This window comes from Melopsittacus undulatus, chromosome 14 (assembly GCF_012275295.1).
Source record: "Melopsittacus undulatus isolate bMelUnd1 chromosome 14, bMelUnd1.mat.Z, whole genome shotgun sequence".
NCBI classification, from domain to species: Eukaryota; Metazoa; Chordata; class Aves; order Psittaciformes; family Psittaculidae; genus Melopsittacus; species Melopsittacus undulatus.
This window is the reverse complement of record NC_047540.1, coordinates 1,797,462-1,819,335: the sequence shown is the minus strand read 5'-3', so window position 1 is coordinate 1,819,335 and position 21,874 is coordinate 1,797,462. Positions and strand designations below refer to the sequence as shown.

Below are 21,874 nucleotides of genomic sequence, written 5' to 3'. Positions count from 1 at the left end.
CTGCTTAGAAATAATCCACTGTTTTGGGGTTAACTATAAGTGTGATTCCAATGTAATGCTGTACTCCTGAGCAGGCAGGCCTGGACAGAACTGCCCTGCTTTCATTAGTTACAGCAGTGGAGTCACTGCTTACACTTGGTGTCATAATTTTACAGGTAAAGCTGTGAGAAAAGTTGGGGGAAATAGTACCTGTGTAGAGAGCCCTTCACACTAGAGTCACATCTTAAGGAAGCTGTCACTGGGTGTAAAGGGGAGGTGACGGTTCTTTTGTTATGCTTAGTGTTCAGTGTCATAAACTGGGAGGGGAGCTTAACCATTCTAAGTTCCAGTGACTTCACATGTGGTGGTGTGGACTCCTGAGCAAGACAGATGAGATGCTGACTACCACTTGAAGGTTCTTTGTGGAGGTAGTCACCTGGTGGTGGGGTTTTTCTGTCTAGTTCTCAATGTTCCTTTTGTAAGTCCCTTTCCAAAGAAGGATGCATTGAGATTAATGTTCATAGAATTATAGTCACAGACTGGTTTGGGCTGGAAGAGACCTTAAAGTGCATCCAGTTCCAACCCCTGCCACAGGCAGGGACCCCTTCCACTGGAGCAGCTGCTCCAAGCCCCTGTGTCCAACCTGGCCTTGAGCACTGCCAGGGATGGGGCAGCCACAGCTTCTCTGGGCACCCTGTGCCAGCGCCTCAGCACCCTCACAGAGAAGAACTTGTGTCTAAGAGCTCACTTCAATCTCCCCTCTCGCAGGTTATGCAAGTTCAGTCACATCTGTTATTTTAATGTAAGAAATCTATCCTGAAACATACAGTGGATTACTGGAATGTGTGTGTGGCCTTACTGCACCAAGACTGACAAGAAGGGGTTTTGCGTAACAAGAAGGGGCAGGTGAGAAAGCAGCCTCCCTGTCCAGCTCTGCACTGTCAGATCCCCAAGTGCCTGAACAGGTTTAGTTCCTCCCACTGGTAAATCCACCTCTTGTGAGGTGCTACAGTGGAGCTGGATGGAAGTAAGTGGCTGAAGGACCCTGTTTGAACAGAGCCTTTGATGCAGAAATTGCTGTGGTGAGTGGCTGGTACCTGGTACAACCCCAACCAGCTGCTCTGCTTGGGCTGCTCTCACTGAGGAACATTGCAGGTTGTGGTTGTCTGCAGAGTAACTGATGGCACCAGTGACGAGTCCAGGCCACGTCATCTGTGTGATCAGGCAACTCTGGAGCAGAGCAACCAAAATCTAAAGCTTGAAACTGGTAAGGCTGCAAGGATGGTGCTTCACTCAGAGAACAGGCCATAGAGAGCTTACTGTTCTGGGTTTCCTCAATTGCTCTGGAATGGCTGATGGCATGAATAGCCACCACTCCATCCCACAGGCACAGGGGTACACAAAGGAAGGGATTCTTCTCCCTGCCAGCACTAGTGCATCCTGGTCATTCATTGCTCCTCAGGGTTGGACTGACCCTGCTCACAACACCCAAACCCTCAACAGCCACCAACACCCCAAATTCATGAAGAAAAGCTTAATTTCTTGGAGTGGCCTTTATGTTTCAGTGAGATGCACATCTCTCCTTACCCCTGGACCCTCTGTCAGTATCTCATGCACATAGATCATGGCCAATACAGCAGCAGGAAAAATGCACTTATTTTCAGTTGAACCCAAGCTTGTGATGATTGCTGCAGTAAACAGAAGCTTCTACCCCAGGTAGTTTCTGCTGTGTCCTATTCAAATAGAGGGTAGACATAGACCAGGCATTAGGCACAAGTTCTCCCCTGTGAGGGTGCTGAGGCACTGGCACAGGGTGCCCAGAGAAGCTGTGGCTGCCCCATCCCTGGCAGTGCTCAAGGCCAGGTTGGACACAGGGGTCCGTTCCAGGGGACACTGCCACGGATGGGGCAGGTACAGCCTCTCTGGAACAATTACACCTCCTTCACACTAGGTTAGACCCCGCATCCAGCAAAGAGGAGCAGTCACTACTGCCAAACCCACGGAAGTAAGTCACAATCCACACGACAAGCAGCACAGCTGCCACCGGGCAGGTCCAGCGAGGCATCACACTCCACACCAGGTGAGTTTGCCTCGGCTTCTGTATCAGAGCACTTCTATTTCCATCAGGCAGTGCACGCAGTGTACCCATGCTCCACATGAGCAGGGATGGAAGCACACATCCTCAGTAAGCCGCACAGCAAACACAGTCTTCGGGAGCGTCACTTCGTGGTTAGTCTCCTGCAAGGGCCTCCTCAGAGTAGAAAGCTGCAGTTTTTAGCTCTTCACCAGCCCCAAGAGGGACCGATCCAGCCGCACGCAGACGCTGTTGGACACGGAGCTCCGGGTTGCAGCCTGCCCTAACCCATTCGTTGGCTCTCCCGTTATGCAGCGGCGAGACCAGGAGATGAAGGCAGCGCAGCCCCGCCGGTGCCAACAACCCGGTTTCCTCCAGACGAGCATAGCTGTGGCAGCGAGAGCCTGCCCGACCCACCCGGCACCCGCACGGAGCCCTCACACACAGGCCCTGAGGGGCCTGAACCGCAGTTCCTGCCGTTCCCTCCAGCCCTGCGGGGCCAACCGAGACCGGCTCCCCAGCACCGGCGGGCGGCAGCGGGGCCCGGGGGCGCTGCCGTGTGCTCCGGCTCCGCCCGGCCGCAGGGGCGGTGCTCCCGCTCGCTCCGCACGGCAGAGGCGGGGCAGGGGCGGCCCCTCCGCGCTCCTCTCGGTCCCTTTGTTCAGGGCCCCGCGGCCGCCGCTGCCCCTTTAAATCCGCCCAGCCCCGGCCCTACCGGCGCGCCGGCTTGAAGGAGCTACGCGATTGGTTACGTAGCCTCCCGCTCATTGGTCCCCGGCAGGATCCGCTCGTCCCGCCTCCCCCTTCCCATTGGCTCCGCCGGGTGCCCGTCCAGGCCGTGCGCTGCTGAGTGGGTGAAGCAGTGGTCCCTGGAAACAGTTCCGGGAAACCCCGCGTGTTGCCGGGGTCGCGCCGCCGTCCATGAGGAGAAGGAGGAGCGCGCGCCATTTGCCGTCGCTGCTTGGGCCCGAGCTGCGCCGCGCAGGCCCCGCTCCGGTGAGTCCCCGGGGGGCGCCGGGGCCGCCGGGGTCCGCCCCGCGCCGACTGCGGAGCTCCGCGGCCGGGGACGAGGGCTCCCGTGTAGGCCCCCGAGGCGGGGCGGGCAGCGCGGGCCCCGGGTAGGCCCGGCGCTGTTGGAGGCGGCCCCGGGGCGCTCTCGCCGCGGAGGGGAGTGGGGCGGGCGCGTTCCCGAGGCCCGGCCGCGGTGTGCTCGCTCCGCAGGCCGCGGCGGGGCGGGCGGGCCGGGAGTTGGCGCCGGGGAGCGGCCCGGGGGCGGGCCCTGCGGCCTGGCGGGGGGAGGGCGGCGCGGCCGCGGGCCGAGGATGGCCCCGCTCCGCCCGCGGTGCGGGTTGGGTTTGCGGGCGGCCGGCAGGAGGGACCCGCTCCGCTCGCGGTGCCGCTGGGGGCTGGAGGAGGCTTTCAGCGGGAAGCGCGTCGGTGGTGCCGGGGTGAGGCAGGGCGCGGGGGGAGGCAGAGCTGCCGTGCTCGGCTCGCCGCCTCGGGGTCGCGTTCAGCACTTGGGTCGGGAGAGTGATCCTTGTCAGGGGCTCCGGAGGGGAGAGGCTCCAGGATTCCGTTGAAGACGTTGTGTTTTCTTAAATGATATTTTACTAAATGCCTTTACCGAATCTTCAAAAGTTTTGCTAAAGTACGTCATTGTTACTGTTAGCTTGAAAATCAAGCTGTAGTCACTGGGTTGTAGCGGCCGTGGTACCTGTCAGTGTGTGAATGGGGTTAATTCTGTATTTAAACTATGCTGGACTTGCTTGATTCCCTTTCCCCGTGTATCATACTGAGGGATCCCGCTGGCAGTTTGTGCTGCAAAGGATGTTAATGCTCATGAAGCTCTTCTTTCATTTCTTTTCATTTTGCTTTTTTTCAAGACTGCACTTTGTTTAACACTGAATTTTGACCTGGCTTGTGAAAGTAAAGGTAATCCAACCTTAGTTGTGCATCGTGCAGTGTACTGTGCTTTTCCAGCCTGTGCAAACTGGGGTTTGCAAACTAGCAGAGTGTGCTTGATAATTTTGTATCCTAGAAGCTGTTTCCCAGGAGTGTTTAATATCCTTCCTTCTTGTGTTTACTGTCTAGATGGGAACACTCTTGGGATACCGTTTGAGTCTGTAGCTGACGCTCAACCGACCGATTTTGTCACAAAAAGCAATACTCCTTTCTTGCTTAGGCAAAGTCCTCAGGAATTCTTTGAGGATAAGTTAGACCAAAGCTTGTGTTTTTGGAAGTGTTGTTTTGAGCTGGAGTGCCATCAAGGCTGTACCTACAACTCAAACACCAGGTGTGTGAATGGCCAAGGACAGAAATGAGCATGTACAGATGTTACGGTTTGGGTTAGCAGCTGCTGATGCCATCCGTGTTGTATTCTGTTGGTGCTGTGTGCACTGTGCTAACCTGCTGTGGTAAAGCAGTCTCCAGTGACCCTTGTGTAGATACTGAAGTGTAATTTCTCTATAGGCTGTGCTAGTTTCTTGCTTAGTGTTATGATGGAGGTTCTCAGAGTTTTTCATTCCATAAAGTTACGGAATGGGGAAGGCTGAGACCTGTTGGCTGAAGGGATGAGGGTGCTGAATATGTTGTAAAGAGTGTCTGCCACTGAAATGCAGGGATGGAAACCTGGCTGATGTGTGAGGCTCTTCAGGGTGTTACAACTTTGGAACAAGTCATCATGTAATTCGTGCTAATAAACACTTAGTATATCATAATTAAGCTATTAAAATGTACTTTCTGTGATTGAATAAGCTATGGCTATGATGCCTTCATGTAAAAAATAAAGGATGTGCCAGTAATGTTTGTGAAAAAGTGAGGCTTTAATAAATTTCCTAGTCAGTCTTTTAATCGAGTTCTTATCTTCCTCTCACTTGTGTTTCTTCCTGTTTTGACAAGGATCTTCTTGAAGTGTAAGGTGTAATTATAGGGGCTACATTTGTTTTCTTGTGGATCATTCAAAACAAAACTCTCCCCCCAAAAATACTCCACAACTTTCCCTCAGTGCTGTTTTTAATGTAGGATAACTTGAACATTTGAAACATGATGTATAGAAGGCATAGTAACATAATCAAGTTGAATGGCTTTGGTGCAGAGTTTTTACATAGGATTTAGCTATGCTTCCTGTGCAGCTGAGCAAGCCAAGTTGAATTCCTCCATGAAATCAAGTTAACTAACAGAAGGGTGGAAACAAACACTGATGTATAATCACTGGGAAGTTGGTTATGGTAGTTTGAGGTATTGCCCCTATGCCAGCAATTGCCATTCCTGCTCAGATAAGCTGTTACCAAGCACATTTTGAGTTAACCAGACTGTGAATTTATAATTAATTGGAGTTATACTTAGATAATCTGTGGGTGGCAACCTCTGTTAGAGGCATGGTATAAAATACAGGGAATAGTGATACTGCTGTTTAACCAGTGTTGGATAGAGGCTGAGATCAAGTTTCCGTTTTCAAGATGCCATTTGCTATCAGGCTTAGGTGTGTGATAATATTTTGTTTTCTAGGAAAAACACTATTTGAGCCATTTGATTTATTAAACATTAAAAACAAGGATGTTTCTGGGTAATTTGGAAGCACCTGTAGTTTTAACACCTCCCTCTTGTCATATGAGTAAAGCTTCAAAAAGGGACTAATCACTTTGCAAGTTACTCCTCAGAGATGCAGGAGTTCAAGGTGAAAGATAGTGGCTGGCTAAAAAACATGTTTTATATCATGAAGTACTCACATTGCTGGCAACAACAGCATGAAGTTCAAAGCAAGACAGCCCCCCCTTCCCCATGCACTCAGTCCTAAGGTGATGAAGCTCAGGAGCTTCTCCGGTACTGGGGGAAATTCTCTGTGCCTGTATAAGGTTGCCCCCAGTGTGTCTTTATTGCAGCTGCTCACTTGGTAAGCACATTTTTGTGTATGCTCTTTTAAATTCATCCATTTCTGCATGTTTTAAAAACAAATACATACCCACACATACTGATATACATAATCCTTTATTTATAATCCACACTTAAAATCTTTCCAGTTCAGCCAGTCTCCCTCTTTTCTAGAGTTTCAGTTCACTTAGATGAAAACCTCTTGAGTGCAGGTGGCCTGTCATGGGCTGACTCACATGGACATGCTGCACATGCAAACAGATAGCACTCTTTCTTAAATATGCCTGTAGTATTTTTTAGAGGAGAAACAGAAATGTTAATAAAATCATTGTGTGTTTTCCATTCTGATAAAATTCAGTTGAATCTTCTTGACAACTACATGAAGTTGATATTATCTAAGAGGGTGAGCTAAGTGGTCATGCAGAGCTGTGACTATCTCTGCTGAGCTGAGAGTGCAGATTCAATATTGTAAGAGATGTCATTTTGCTTGTTGGTGATCATTCAGGAAGAAAAGACAGTCTAATCTCAGATTTCAGGCCAAGCTTGCAATGTGTTACTATAGCTGTGAAAAGAAACATATTTCTTCTGGATGCTTTTGAGGCCTGAATATTTTGACATCCATGTCACTTCAGAATTGTCCAGAGTAGATTTCTTTAAGAGTTTGTGTGACAGGAAGTAGCTAAAATTTGAGCACCCAAACTGCACTTATCTGGCTGGTGAGCATGCACTGCATTTGACTTTGAGGATACTAATTCTTAAGCTGGTGAATTAAGATGCTGAGACTTAATTTACATTGTCTATGAACCTGCTTAAAAAGGCATCTGATCAGCTGTGGTGCTGTGTAATAATCTGCTACTTAGGGGTTAGATATTGCTCCACACACTGGTGTGTGTTTGTGATGAAGGCAGAGATCTCGTGCCATTGGGCAGCAAATCTTGCCTGTCAGATGTTTGGGTTACTGAACTGCTGATGAAGGCTTTCTGCCTGGATGCAGAAGAGCTGTCACCCTTCTGTTCAGCTATGGGCAATGCTGAAAGCAGTGCTGAGCTTTTAGGTATGTGACACTTGGAAGCCACTTTGGGGTCACAGAAAGAAATGTCTGAGAGCATCACCATAAGCCGTTGATGTTTAGAAGGTACTTGGAAATGTTTCAAATCACTTTCCTGTATTTATGTATTGGCCTAGCCTCACAGTTCTTGGTGGATTTTCTTTTGTGTGCAGAGAAGACAATGTATGTGTAAATAACTGATTTTACAAGGCAATAAAAAGGAGAGAACACAACGAACCCCCCTCTGTATATCTTTCTTGTGTATATTGTCTTGTGCATTTTTGAGATGAGGCAATGAGGATGATATTGTCCCCAGAGCATTGTCAGTTTAACTAAACATCTTCTGCCCTGTGCTGTTTCAATCTTGCAGAGGCTGGCTAGTGAGCAGACATGGGGTTTAGTTTCCATTATCTTTGTAAGCTAAAGAAATTTCAGTTAGTGTTTGAGAGTTCAGTTATGATGAGTTCAGTTGTGGTGATAGATAAACATTACTGTAGTAGTGCTCTGCAGATGGTGTTTTTCTTTTTTCTTCAGTCATCAGGCTCTAGTCATGGTTACTTCTAAGTAAACTGAATTGCCTAGAAAGCAGTTTCTCTGCACCAAATGATAGAATGTGTGTATATATGTGTATGTGCTGTGTAGCTAAGGAAAACTTTCCCTTACTAATTGCATAAAGAAGTGTGGTACCTGACAGAGAAACAGTGTGAGGCTGCATTACATCTCTTTAAAATTGCCCTTCAAGTCAAGGCATATTTATTAAAATTATTATTTTTTTGTCTGAAGAAAAATGATTTTTTTTCCTTGCTCAAGCTTGCAGATCTTCATAGGATATCTTCCAGCAGCTCATGAGCTGTAGTCTAGAAGGGATGGGTATAGGGGTGGCTGCTAGAGGTGTGGTTGTGTTTGCAGACTTGTCTTGCAGCATAGTAAATAGCTTGAGGCTTCAGCATAAAATACCCGACTGTTCTTGAATCGTCCTCATACCTGTATTCCAGTACTTAATTGCGTTGCTCCAACCGTGCTGCATTTGTCTATCTGGTTATCATTTCACTTCTGATTATTGACTTCTTCTGTATCTTTTGAAGCCTGAGGCTTGTTTTGTTTCTATACCTAACAGCTGATCAACCTAATGTTCTCTGCTGGGTAGTTGAATTGTCTCTTGTCAGCCTTTTTATTTTGAGAGTATTAAATATCAGTTGGCTGGTGAATTGAGAAATTGAAACGGGTTGTAATGAATTGGGCATAGCCCACTGGAATTGTCTGAGAAGATAGTTGTGCATTTTTCAGTGCACATGTGTAGAATCAGTTTGTTGATTCTGAAAGCAAGTCTTTTTATTGATACAAGAACTGAAGATGCTGCAGTCATGGCTTCCTTTTAAACCAATAAGTTATGTATTATAAAAAGTAGCTATGATTTGTAGAGCTCCTATTTCAGTAAAACTGCAAACATGGAAACACTTCAGTTGCAGTTTCGAACTATAATGTGCAGTAGAGTGCAATTACTCCTTTTCTCTCCTTCCTGAGTCCTACCAGTGTTGTGGGGAAGTGTTGGGTTAGTCTTCTGCAGCATGCTGGGTTGGAAGGAAGACACGGCAACAAGCCAAGAAAGCAAAAACTAGCAAACAAGTATTGACATTTTTATCCATGAAGCTACCCTGCAGGGTTGTGTGTTCACTGCGTTTTGAACGATTGGTTTTGAAGTAGAGGAATGGGAAATGAAAATAGCACTAGTTCTTCTGGCTCTTCTTGGTTGAAGGATGTTGTTCTCATGTCCCCGTACATTCTAGCTGCGCTGGTAACCAGTAACTTACTGACAGTGAAGTTTAGACCTTGTTATGTACATGAAGTACATTTTTAAAGGAATCATGTCAATTCTTCCATGTACATTTTCCATAGTATTAAGGGTTTTACTTTCTTTTGAAACTTAGATCAGCTGCATCCAGAAAGTATTAAATAAAACTTTTGATACAGGTCATTTGCAGCATGTATACAAATTAGTTTAGATAAATCATGCATTGTCCTACAAACTAGTTATTTCTGGCTTATTGTAATATAGCTCCTGAATTTTTTCCAGCAGCATAATAAAATGGCTAATCAGGTGAATGGTAATGCGGTACAGTTAAAAGAAGAGGAAGAACCAATGGATACTTCCAGTGTAACTCACACAGAGCACTACAAGACACTGATAGAGGCAGGCCTCCCACAGAAGGTGGCAGAGAGACTTGATGAAATATTTCAGACAGGTATAATATGCATTTCTTGTTTCTGATTGGTTATGAAAGTGAGGGCATACCATTTTCAAATTTTTTTATAGATTAAGGTTTAAAAATTCATTGTTTTTGATCTGTGTAGCTCTGAATGTTTTGCTACTTTGACTTCCCTAAAGGCAAATTGGGTTTGACATTGACTAATTACTTGACACATCCTTAGTGTTGTATGTGATATCTTAGTTGCTTTAGGGCACAGAGCACTAGTTCTAGACATCAAATAAAGATGTATGTTTGAGAATACTAAACTGTACATTTTTTTGGTTTTTTCCTTCAATCCGAATCATTATTTTGCTTTTACTTTTCTACTGTCAACTCCTCACAGTGGTTCTTAAACACTCAAAGGCTGGATAGGTAACGTAGCGAGGGAAGCAATTAGCTTGTCTTGCCTGGGACTACATTTGAATTGAGTCTGCCTGTGGATTTTTTGTTCTCTCTAGTTTTGAGTGGACAGTTTAATCCATGATGGTTATTACACTGAAATGTTCAGTTTGACACTAACAAAGTTGAGGACTAAGCTATCTAGCAAACCGAGTAATACCTTGCTGGTAGCAAGTGGTCTCTGCAACTTCTAGAGAGGTGTCTTTATATACAAAGGTTTTCCTATTTTGTTTTTGTACCCCCCCGCCTTATTACTATTTTGTCCTATAGCCAGAGGCTTCCTCTTCCTCTTTAGAGTGTGTTCTGTGAACAGATTCATAAGAAGCAGTAGTACTGCTCTATGTGCTTATCTTGAATGCCTTGGTGGCAAGGTGACAGTTTTTGTTGAAGAGAGTCAAAACTCCACTGATCCAAGTGAAGGCGGTTCAAAACCAATACCTTCCCCATCTTCAGTATGATACCTGGCTCACGTGGGTGATGTCCTTTGGAAGTCATTCACTGTGAGCTTTCATCAAGCCTTTACCAGCTTTTACAGGCTTTAGACACAATTTCTAACTGTGGATCACGATGATGTGCACTTGATGGTTTGAGACAAGGTGTAAGTGCCTGGGCAGAGGAACTTGTGGGGCTCTAACACGTGTTGCAGTTAGGTTGTGTTGTGAGGAGTTCTCAAGGGGTTTTAAAAGCTTTTCAGCCCAGAACCTGACTACCTAGTGTAAATCCAATGCATGAGTAACCTGAAAGCATTTATTCAGACTTCCTCAGTGCCATTGCAGATGTTCGCTTTGTGCGGGGGTTTGTCAGTGAAGCGAACTACTTCTGACACCCAAGCTAAATTTGGGGTTGAATTTAAGGGATTTTTAATCTGCTGAGGTCTTACATGAGAGATACAGGTGCCTTCCAATATGCAGGATCACTTCTGAAATGTAGTCCTTGGGCTTGGCACTACTGTGCGTTTTTGAACTCTGTATTTTGGAGGTCAAGCTGTTGCAAAGCATGTGGAGTTCTTGGTATCTCCTAAATTTTGCTGTGTAGTTTAAAAAGTGCAAATCTTAAAGTCTATACTTCTTGCTCCACAGCTTATGCAAGTGCATTACAAAAGGGAAGAAACTACCTGTAAAGATCCTTAAAAAGAAAAGAGTGTTTCAGAACTGGTCCAATGTTTCTTGGGGGATTCTGTACCTGTAAAATTAACATTAGCCTTTTCGGGTACATAGCAGGGCTCGAAATAATACCTTTTTGAGTTCTGGTTCTTGGAACTGCACAGAGCACCACAATTTTACACATCTAGCAAGTCCACTGATTTTTGCTTTTTGAAATCGGAGGAAAGAGGAAACAAACCATTCTACTTCCTTAAATTTTCTGGAGCTCAGCTTCTCAAGGGTCTGCTTGTCAGTCAGGTAGCTCCTTTTTCAGGTACAACAGGATACTTGTAATGTTCACATGTCAGCTTACTCTAGAATAGCTCCACTCAAGAGAGGGAAGTGTGAAACTTAAAACGAAAGACAAACAAGCTCCAAATTACTCGAAGTGAGCCAGAGGTCATTGTTTCAAACCCTGGTGTGTGATACTGCCTTTGTGCAGCAGATTGCATTCCCGAATGTTAGAGAACTCTTACACATGGGCTATAAGCTTGTATATTAGTTAGTGCTAAGGTATATACATTTTAATTTAACTTTTTTCATTGTTGTACTCATGTTCTTTCATATACTTGTGTAGGAATATGTAATTATATTAAATGTATAATTCTATTGCTATGGAACGTAACTTTTTTGACTTTAAAAGCAAACTGCATAGTTCTTAGTTTGTATGAAATTCAATAGAAATCTGTAACTTCTTTATCTTTAACTTTTAGGGTTGGTAGCTTATGTCGATCTTGATGAAAGAGCAATTGATGCTCTTAGGGAATTTAATGAAGAAGGAGCCCTCTCTGTATTACAGCAGTTTAAAGAAAGTGACCTGTCGCATGTACAGGTAAGGTGAGAGCTCCAGGTGTGCGAGCACATAAGTGTAAAGAGTGTTCTGGCACTACTGGCTGGAGAGTTGTAACTTAAAAATTCATTGATATTGTTGTATTCTTATTTTTCAAGCCCAAATCACAAGCCTGTTTAGAATTGCCTTAAATGTGTAGGTATTGGAGTGCAAAGCTAAAGCTCCCAGATAATAAAAGTGAGTGTACAAATAAGAAAATAAGGTAAAAATACTCTTTGGAATCTGACCAGTTTTTCCAATCTGACAAGTTTGTTCAATTGATTGTTCTATTTTGCTAAAGGATTTGTTTGTTGCACTGGTGTAGGATGTAGTGACCTCATGGTCTGGAGGGAGATTCAGTGGATTCCCAGGGCTTGTCATACACACAATTGAATTATTTTGTAAATTGTATCTACAGAACAAAAGTGCATTTTTATGTGGAGTTATGAAGACCTACAGGCAAAGAGAGAAACAAGGCAGCAAAGTACAGGAATCAACGAAGGGACCAGATGAAGCAAAGATTAAGGTAACATTTAGAAGCTACTGATTAGTCTGTACTACCACATACATCACGTGTACAGAGACTGAAGTAATTCTGGATGTACTTAAAAAGCATCAATGCTACCTGGAGTAGTTTATTCCCACTTGGCTTTAAAGACATGTATGCATGATAGAGACTTGGGAGTGTGCTTGTTTGAAATGCAGAACTTCCTGATGACATCATTGCCAAGATGTATGAACTTACATAAGGTCATTGAAAACACTGCTATCTGTGTAAGAATTGTCTTAGTTGTCCTTTTATATTAAATCTTTTACATATTCATAAAATTACTTTGAGACTGATTTGAACAAGGTATTAGTGCATTAGGAAAGTTTTCTGTTGTGCAAAGACCTAACTGTGGCCTGGTGTACTGGAGTTCTGAGGGTACTATGTATGAAGTGGAAAAGAGAGTTATTTCCAGGCACCTTGTAGTATAAAAATGATGCTGTTTGTGGTGGTAGTTTTATAAACCCCCATAATAACATGTTTTTTTTGTAGGTTCTGTCTGTCCATATGTACCTTGTGACAAGGAGCAGATAAGGAAATGCTTATTTTAGGCCACTTTTTTTATTCTTTGTATTTTATCTGCTATCCTCCCCCCTGTAACTAATGTGACTGATCTTTTACTCTTGCAGGCTTTGCTAGAGAGAACTGGTTACACTTTGGATGTAACTACAGGACAGAGAAAATATGGGGGCCCTCCTCCAGATACTGTATATTCTGGTGTTCAGCCTGGCATTGGAACAGAGGTTAGTATGTACAGCCTAATCTGACTGTTGTGCTGTATTTTTGTGCGAACTGATAAGAAATACATGACAATAAACTGTATTACAGACAAAAGTTCAAAAGTATTGCAGAGGAAGACATTCTTCCATGTGTCTTAGTCTTCCTTACTCATCAGTATCCTGCAAAAGGCAGATAATAGGATGATGTTGGGAAAGCAGATGGAATATAGTAGGAAAGACTATGTAAAATTTTGAAGATGAAAATAGTTTATTAAATTGTCAGACTTCGTGGTCCACCCTACTAAATTGTGTTGTGCATCACTTAGAAAGTGACCACTGTAGGTATTAGCTGTATAGATAGATAGAACCCTGACTTGTAGGTCTTTGTAAGACTTCAGGTGACAGCAGCAAGGTTTATTTCATGCAGTGTGCAGAAAGTGAAGAAGACTTTGGTATTATATAAAGACACATACAAAGTTTTGAAGGGGGTGGCTGAGATTAGTAATTATTAAGGAATAATTTATTGTCTTTGTGTTCAAACACTGGAGCATTCTTCCTGCAGAGGTTGATGCCCTGAGCCTGTTAGTATTTAAGAAGCATTTGGATGATGCCCTTAATGTGCTTCCAACTGAACTATTCTGTTCTATTCATGACTGAAGATACTTGACTGATGCCAGAGAGGGACTCTTCCTCAGGGACTGTAGTGACAAACAAGGCGTGAGGGGTTTAAACTGAAAGGGGAAGTTCAGGGCAGATACAAGGAAAAAGTTCTTTACTGTGAGGGTGGTGAGACCCTAGCATGGGGTGTCCAGAGAAGTGGTGAATACTCCATCCCTGACACTGTTCAAGGACAGGTTGGACAGAGCCTTGGGCAACATAGTCTAATGTGAAGCTTCCCTGGCCATGGCAGGAGGTTGGGATTGAATGAACTTTAAGGTCCTTTCCAACTCAAACCATTCTACGATTCTATGTAAGGCCAAATACTAACAGTGGGAGGTTTAGAAGACTCAGGAGATGTTGGAATACTGGCTGCAGTGTTTCTGCTGTGTTGGTTTCTGGGCTACGTATCTCCTTTCCCAAGAACTTCTAAGTATCAACAGTTTGGATTTCTAAAAAGCTTGGTTTAATAAGTGTCCTCTTCCTTTTTAGGTTTTCGTTGGCAAGATTCCCCGGGACTTGTATGAAGATGAACTGGTACCACTCTTTGAGAAAGCTGGTCCCATTTGGGATCTGCGCCTCATGATGGATCCTCTTTCTGGTCAGAACAGAGGTTACGCTTTCATTACCTTTTGTAGTAAAGATGCAGCACAGGAAGCAGTCAAACTGGTGAGTAACCTACTTTCCAACAGATAAGATAACGTAAACAGCGTATTGATAATCTAAGATAATGAAGTCTTTGAAGTGTTAAAGCATCCATTGAGACACTCAAAATTTTCCTTTCTTAAAAACTGCCTCTTGATTTCATTAAATGTATACAAATAACCCACTTTTAGGACCAGTCTGCTATATCCTACTGCAGTCTGCTGGAGTACTTGGGTGATTATACTAAGAGCTTACTTTATTCTTTAAGCTTCACTGTGTTTAGGTTTTATCACCCTTCCTACTATAAAGAGCTGATTGCAGATGCTTCATTGTGCTGCTGTGCTGGAGGAGGTCTGCCTTGGTGCTCTGTGGTTTGTGGTGGCCTTTATTTCTTTCCAATGGCAGTTCTACAGTCAGCTGACTGCACGGAGAGCTGACTTGGCCTGCATCTGCATGGTTTGGCAGTGGACACAGAGCAATCCCTGGAGTGAGAATGAGAGACAGCAATCTGACTGGGGCCCTGGATCAAAAAATAACGCAAAATACTATGACTGAAGTAGTATATAATGAAGGAAATAGCTGATACTATGATTTTGGGGATCTTTTTATCTGTATTCTTGTGGATAAAGCAAATGAGTGGCCTTTTTTTCTTTTTCTCAGTGTGACAACTATGAAATCCGTCCTGGGAAGCACCTTGGAGTATGCATCTCCGTGGCAAACAACAGGTTATTTGTTGGGTCAATTCCAAAGAACAAGACTAAGGAAAACATACTGGAAGAGTTCAGTAAAGTCACAGGTAAGTCCTTCTTAATGATTCCTTCACACTGAGCCCAAAATACCATTCAGTCTCTTTTGTAGGTCTGGTTATTTGACAGATGTGTTCAGCCATCATTTAAACTATTTCCAGGTTGGATTCCAAGTTTGTGTCAGGTAGAAATTTTATAACTCAAAAGATACTTGATGGTGAAGTATGAAGAGCTTAGTGTCTGTTTAACTAATTGTTATATTAATGATGTTGTAGGTTTACAATTTGGGATAGAAACAGCACAAAGGATCTCAGGAAAAAAAATCAATGGTCCCAATTGTGTTACCTGTTCCAGCTTCCTGTGTATTTGTAACTGAAGCTGCTTTCACAGCTGAGATGTTTTTGGGGAGCCTCAAATGTATTGATGAGGAATGATGGGAAGAGGGAATACTGAATCAGTTTATATGGAATGTTACTGTAGAAATGGTTAATGACAGGTAAATTTCTGTGCCGGTTCTTCAGTGTTGTTCCTCAGTATATGCCACAAGCAGGAAGAAGAAAAGTCAGCTCATCATTGAAGGAGGATTCTGCTTTAAATATTAGATTGAGGTCCTGATCGCCTGCTCTTCTTGTTCCTGTAGGAAAGTTTTAACCTACTGCTTCTTTTTTAGGGTTACTATCTATAAGTACTTCAGGGAAGTGCTAAAAACAGAAGGTGAATTTTCATTTAGTTGTCTCTCCTTTTTTTGGAGAGATGTGGAAGAAATTCTTTCCAGCTTCCCTTGGAGACAGGGGAAATGCCACTTGTTAATGCTGACTGCTGCTCAAAAGTGTAAAACTGGTTAAGCAAAAGACAGAGAACTTGCACTGTGTGAACTGTTCAGGTTGATGTTTTGCAGAGTCTTAAGTGTGAGGTAAGTTTGTTCTGGAGCATTTCACCTGCTAGGTGACCTCTTTCTGGGTAAATTGAATGGACATCTCGTTTGTTCTGCTTTTCTGGTACTCCCTTCCCCTTTCAAGTGCTAAATTCAAAGGCTGTGTAGTACAAAAACCAGTGAAGGCATTTTAGAGTAGACTGTACTACTTTTTCTTTCCCTTTGAAGCTAAATAGTAAAGACCTGTTTTTCAGAGGGTTTGGTGGATGTAATCTTATATCATCAACCTGATGATAAAAAGAAGAATCGAGGATTCTGCTTCTTGGAATATGAGGATCACAAGTCAGCAGCACAAGCTCGCCGTCGCCTCATGAGTGGCAAAGTAAAAGTGTGGGGAAACGTTGTGACAGTGGAATGGGCTGACCCAGTAGAGGAACCTGATCCAGAAGTCATGGCAAAGGTAAGTAAAAACTGAACAGGATACTCTTGTGCCTTGGAAGGGACTTCTTTGTGCCATAGTGACAATTATTTGTTCCACTGAGCAATGTTAGTTTTGAGGCAGAAAAAGCAGTTAGAGGCTGTGGCATGGGCTGAGCACAGCAGGTTGGTTGTCATTGTAAGATGTTCAGAACATACTGTTGCCATTGAAACTCTTAGTGTGCAGTGTTGTCCTCCTGGATTGGCACATCAGTTTGTCATATGCTTCTGTGGATAATAAATGTGAGGTGGGTGTTTTGTAAAGCTGTTTTCCAGAGTGAGGTGAAGATGGAGTTCAGCATAGGGAATGACGTGCTCTTTGTCCCTCTGTTCTGGGATAACTCTTTGCTGCTCTTGAAGTCTGTTACTAAGATTTTACTGGGATTTGTAGCATCCCAGAAACTGAAAGTTGGATATTCTTCTGGTGATGGAAGGGAACTGTGGAAGAAGTTGTAGAAACTTCATACAGGTAACTGAGGCCATTTTTATTTATTTCTATATTTTTAATAGGTAGAGAACCTTTTATAAGGTTACCCAAAATAAGTTAATGGAGAGGAGACAGGAACAACATTTCATTGTTTTCTGTTGGTTTCCTCTGTGGTTTGACTTCTAAAGATTTCAACTTTCATTGTTATTTTTTCACCAGGTGAAAGTTTTATTTGTAAGAAATTTGGCCACGACTGTGACAGAAGAAATCCTGGAGAAATCCTTTTCTGAATTCGGAAAGCTGGAAAGAGTAAAGAAGTTGAAGGATTATGCTTTTGTTCATTTTGAGGACAGAGGTGCAGCAGTGAAGGTAGGTCGAGTATTCTTTCCTCTCAAAATCGATACGAGCAGTTGATTTTGTACAAGTGGGTTTAAGCAATTCTGTTAACAGTTAATGTCTAGATAAGACAATTTGTAGAGCCCATTGAATAAGGTTCCCATTATGAGAATTTTAACACTAATAATTTTGTTCCTATGATTTCAGTAGCTAGGAGGATGTGAAACTTGCAGAGTTAACAAGTAGACTGGAAAATGAGGTATAGACCAATGCAGGAGAGTCTAGAGAAGAGGAAAATAAAAAAAGAGCAACCTAGACAATATTTCTGAGGAAACACTGACAGAAGGTATCAGTTGTCTCTCAAAGACCCCTATTTAAAGTGTGTAGTTTTGCAGTGCCAAGGTATTAACTAGAAGTTGCAAGGTAATTCTGAATCTCCTTGTGCAGGGGAGAAAAGTGGCACTAACAGCTCCTTTAGCACATTACCTGTTTTGAACTGTACATGCTCCTGAGGAGGTTTCTTAAGGTTATTACTAAAGCTTCAAAGGTATCTTCTTTTGTATCTAAGAGCAGTTGAGAAGGTCATTAATCTCTGCTACTTGTACTTAAATGGGCTGAATTGCATAGAAATTACTCCAACTGTTTTCAAAGCCATAGTTTATGGGGGGAAGGAGGAGGGGAGGGAAGCGTTTTGCAGCTGGGAGTCTTGTGCAAGTATATTTATTGTATGTGGTGTATGTGGCTACATTGGCAGTTCAAAGGCTTTTTAGTCAACCTTGTTAATAACTTTATAACAATTTAATTGCTTACAATTTTCCTACCCATCAGAATATGGTTTTACAATACGGTTGAGTTTGGCTTCAGGATGAATGTCACTCGTATTTGGTGAAGTTGAAGTCAGTTTGGGTAGGTTTAGACCATGTCCAAAATGAGGGTGAGAGACTGTTGACAGAAAGGGTAAGTCAGAAAGACCTCTAGGTCTTTAACACTCTCCAGTCCTTTCCCAGTAGACCTTAATTGTAAATGCTTTGTTATATTTGAGCAACTGAAAACAGCAGATGAGAAAGCAGAGATCAAGTGTGGAACAGCAGAGCATCAAATGCTCGCCTTCTCTGAAACAAGCTGGAACACTGCCACATCTGCCCCATGTGAATGAGTTATGGCCACTAAACTGGTGTATGAATTTTGTGAGATACTTTTGTGTATGGGTGTGTTGTGTTTTTGTGAAAGCATCATGGTATCAGTGTATGGAATTGGCTCACTGATTCCAGTGTCTGTGTTTTCATACCTTCTTTGGAAACAATTGCTACCATGTCTGATGGTTTTGAGTCATGTGGCTGTACAGGTGTGCAAATATTAATACCCGTAAATGTTAAATGCAAAGCAGGTAACTCCAGGTAAAGAATTAGTGGGTGTAGTCCTAATCATCCTCTGTGTATGAAATTCTCTTTGTGTATATACTTGATCATTACAAATTGCACATTACTTTTCTGGAGGATTTTTGTCTCACTTAGTGGAATCACCAAGCTTTTGTCTTTTCCCTTAAGTATGTGTCCTCAGATACACTCTGTCCTCAGAGGCACTCTGAATGTAGCACATTCAACCAGCCAGGAAGCCCAGCTGTAAAAATACTTTCTTGTGTGTGTGTGTATGTGTGTACTCTACCTGGCTTATAAATCCAGTGAGTGTTTATATCAATGTGAGTAGTGAGAACTTCTGTCAGTGTGTTTCTGAAATGTTTCTAGGGGATATAGGAACATAAAAAGCCATGGAGTTATGTCTTGATTTGTGTAATGCTCAATATGCTTTAATCCCATTCCTTTATGATATAAATAGAAACTTCTTAAATGCTGCTTCACTGTAAATGGTGGGACTTGAAAGAATGCTACCTAACATTCTGTTGAAGTAGCACAGCAATGAAGCACATGGCATAGGTCAGCCTGGAGCAGCTCAGCCATCTGTTTTCTTTCACTAAGTTTGCTCCCTTTTAAATGGAAACAAATTTTTAGCTGTTTCTCTTCTAATTTGTGTACAGGCTATGAATGAAATGAATGGGAAAGAGATAGAAGGGGAAGAAATTGAAATAGTGTTAGCAAAGCCACCGGATAAGAAAAGGAAAGAACGTCAGGCTGCCAGACAGGCCTCCAGAAATACTGCGTGAGTGTTCATTCTTGCACGACTCTATCACTGCAGAGTAAAGTTTGGCTGTAAAATAAGAGCTAGTTTAGAAGAACCTAGATGCCTTTTCTCTGTGTTGTGTGTTATTAATCAACAAGGGGAAGTTTATGCTGTGTTTTCAGACACTTTTGAAGATAAATAATTGCATGTTTCTTTTTCTTAATAGGTATGAAGACTATTATTACTACCCTCCACCTCGCATGCCACCTCCTATTAGAGGCAGAGGCCGTGGAGGGAGAGGTGGATATGGCTATCCCCCAGATTACTATGGCTATGAAGATTATTATGATGATTATTATGGTTATGACTATCATGACTACCGTGGTGGCTATGAAGATCCCTATTACGGCTATGATGATGGCTATGCTATAAGAGGAAGAGGAGGAGGAGGAAGGGGTGGGAGAGGTGCCCCTCCACCACCTAGGGGGCGGGGAGCACCACCACCAAGAGGTAGAGCTGGCTATTCACAGAGGGGGGCACCCATGGGACCGCCGAGAGGAGCCAGGGGTGGGAGAGGGGGTCCTGCACAGCAACAGAGAGGACGTGGTGCTCGTGGAGCCAGGGGCAACCGAGGGGGCAACGTAGGAGGCAAGAGAAAGGCAGATGGGTACAACCAACCTGATTCCAAGCGCCGTCAGACCAACAACCAGCAGAACTGGGGCTCCCAACCCATCGCTCAACAGCCGCTCCAGCAAGGTGGTGACTATGCCGGTAACTATGGTTACAATAATGACAACCAAGAATTTTATCAGGATACTTATGGGCAACAGTGGAAGTAGACAAGTGAGGAGGGATTGAGAATATTGGAAACATAGAATTGGCAATAGCTCTACATCCTTCAAAACAAAATTGGCTTAATGTTTCATCCTTCAGTAGCGATTGGCTGCCATTTGTATTGGGCTGAAGAATCACTCTATTGTGTATATACTCGAGTCTCTTAGTTTTCTTTTTTCATAAACGCACTTGGACATTACTGGGCTTGCAGAATTCCTGAACTCCATATGGGGTTTCAATGCTATTATCATTTTAGCTTCATTTTAGCAGTTTAAAAGCAGGAATGGCACACTGTTCAATCATGATTTTGCAGAACCTCTGGTTTTGGACAGGTTTTTTTTGTTTTTGGTTTTTTTTTGGTTTTTTTTTGGATTTGGGATAGACTACATAGGGGTATGCTGTACATAAAAGTAAAAGCTAGTGCTTTGTCTCAGTAGTTTTAAGAAATTACAGCAAATTAAGTTTTCTTGTATTGAAAATAACATGATTGTATGTTTTGCATTCCTAGAAGTAGGTTAACTGTGTTTTTAAATTGTTATAACTTCACACCTTTTTGAAAATCTGCCCTACAAAATTTGTTTGGCTTAAAAAAAAACACGTCAAAGCCGTGGCAATTTGTTCCTTGATGTGATTGTATTTCCAATTTCTTGTTCATGTAAGATTTCAATAAAACTCAAAAATCTATTCAAAACATTTACCTATTTCAAATTCAATTGTGTCCTAAAACATTCTTTCATTGGTAATCCTTGCGAAAAACATTGTTTTCAAAGTCGAACTGCCTATGTGAGTGATCAAATTCGTGCAAAATTCGTTGTGCTTTCCAACATGTAGCACTGTGGACATCAGACTGAAAACTAGGAGAAATGACAGCTTGCCCAAAGGGCGCTCTTTGTTTAAGTGCTGTTCAGTAACTTACCAGCATCTAATTTTGGAACTTTATTTTTGTTGCCTTTTTCAAAGTGTTGAAACGTGTCCAAACATTCACAGCGATCTAATTGAAATCGAATCTGCTCACGTAATGTGGAGAAGGAAGCAGAGCCTACAATGGTGTTAATTTGGTTCCTTTTTATTATGCGCTATGGAGTCCTTCCACATTGGAATATTCAGCGTACAGACATGTAGGGAAATGGTTTTGATCTCAAGCATCTTAGTCTAATTTAAGATTCTATTTGACTAGGAATGAGGACTATAAATGCGCTGCTGTGGCACAGTAAACTTGACTTCTTGCTACAGAGAACACAAACATACTCTCTATATTCTGCTTGTTTCTGTCTTGACGTTTTAATTTGATGTTCTGCCATGATGAACAATTTGCCGTAGAATTCTCATGCCTTGTAATAGAGGCTGTTTAAAAAAATATGGAATTACCTTTTGGGGGCATTACTAGCTACCTTATTGGGGTATTCTGTGTTGTTTTGACCCTTGTCTTGGACATTCCCAGATGTCAATTTTAACTGGCAAGTCATGACATTACTCGTCTGTTGCATCTGAGCCATTCTGTACCCCAATGAAGAACATTTGCTTCTCAAGAAAAAAAGAGAAACAAACGGATTGAAACTTTCTCTAAAGAAAACTTTAAAGTAAAAAACCTTGATTTACAGCATTCTAAACACAGACTATTGAGGAAGTTAAACTTCAGTGGTCATACTCCTCCCTTTGTCTTCTATTCCTGTCTGGTGTCTCTCAAGTGAGTTATGTCAGAATGTGAACAGGCAGATGAGCCTTCCCATGCCTCACTGTCGTGGGTCTGGTAAATGATTGCATGGTTTGAGTTTTGACCTGAATTAACATGAGGATGTATATATATGGTTCTCTCACAGTTTGCCCTTTGTTAGGCTCTTCTTTTCAAAGTAATAGAATTGCTCATAAATAATTTAAAGTGCTTTTTGAAATTAGCTTTTAGG

The 21,874-nt window shown here is 42.9% G+C and overlaps 1 protein-coding gene across 3 annotated transcripts; it reads left to right on the top strand.

The window, feature by feature from the left end:
- Positions 1–2,895: 2,895 nt before the first annotated feature.
- LOC101869197 (heterogeneous nuclear ribonucleoprotein R) lies at positions 2,896–20,683 on the top strand. 3 transcript variants are annotated; one of them, XM_034069119.1, is made up of 11 exons: positions 2,896–3,049; positions 9,049–9,214; positions 11,475–11,593; positions 12,009–12,116; positions 12,767–12,880; positions 14,006–14,182; positions 14,819–14,954; positions 16,033–16,238; positions 16,902–17,051; positions 19,054–19,175; positions 19,363–20,683. In XM_034069119.1, exons 1-11 carry the CDS (start codon positions 2,975–2,977, stop codon positions 19,973–19,975), a joined length of 1,986 nt encoding a protein of 661 aa, XP_033925010.1. In that variant the 5' UTR covers positions 2,896–2,974; the 3' UTR covers positions 19,976–20,683. The 3 variants fall into 3 exon arrangements, with proteins under 3 accessions (XP_033925010.1, XP_033925011.1, XP_033925009.1); XM_034069118.1 differs by having other exon boundaries at positions 2,908–3,049; positions 9,046–9,214; XM_034069120.1 differs by lacking the exon at positions 9,049–9,214 and having other exon boundaries at positions 2,901–3,049.
- The last annotated feature ends 1,191 nt before the right edge of the window (positions 20,684–21,874 follow it).

What these genes read in the sequence shown, in the direction of transcription:
- LOC101869197 (XM_034069118.1), top strand. Translation starts at nt 2,975, where the DNA reads ATGAGGAGAAGGAGGAGCGCGCGCCATTTGCCGTCGCTGCTTGGGCCC. An exon ending in ACAGAGGTGCAGCAGTGAAG is followed by an intron (nt 17,052 to 19,053) that starts GTAGGTCGAGTA and finishes ATTTGTGTACAG; the next exon opens with GCTATGAATGAAATGAATGG. An exon ending in CAGGCCTCCAGAAATACTGC is followed by an intron (nt 19,176 to 19,362) that starts GTGAGTGTTCAT and finishes TTTTCTTAATAG; the next exon opens with GTATGAAGACTATTATTACT.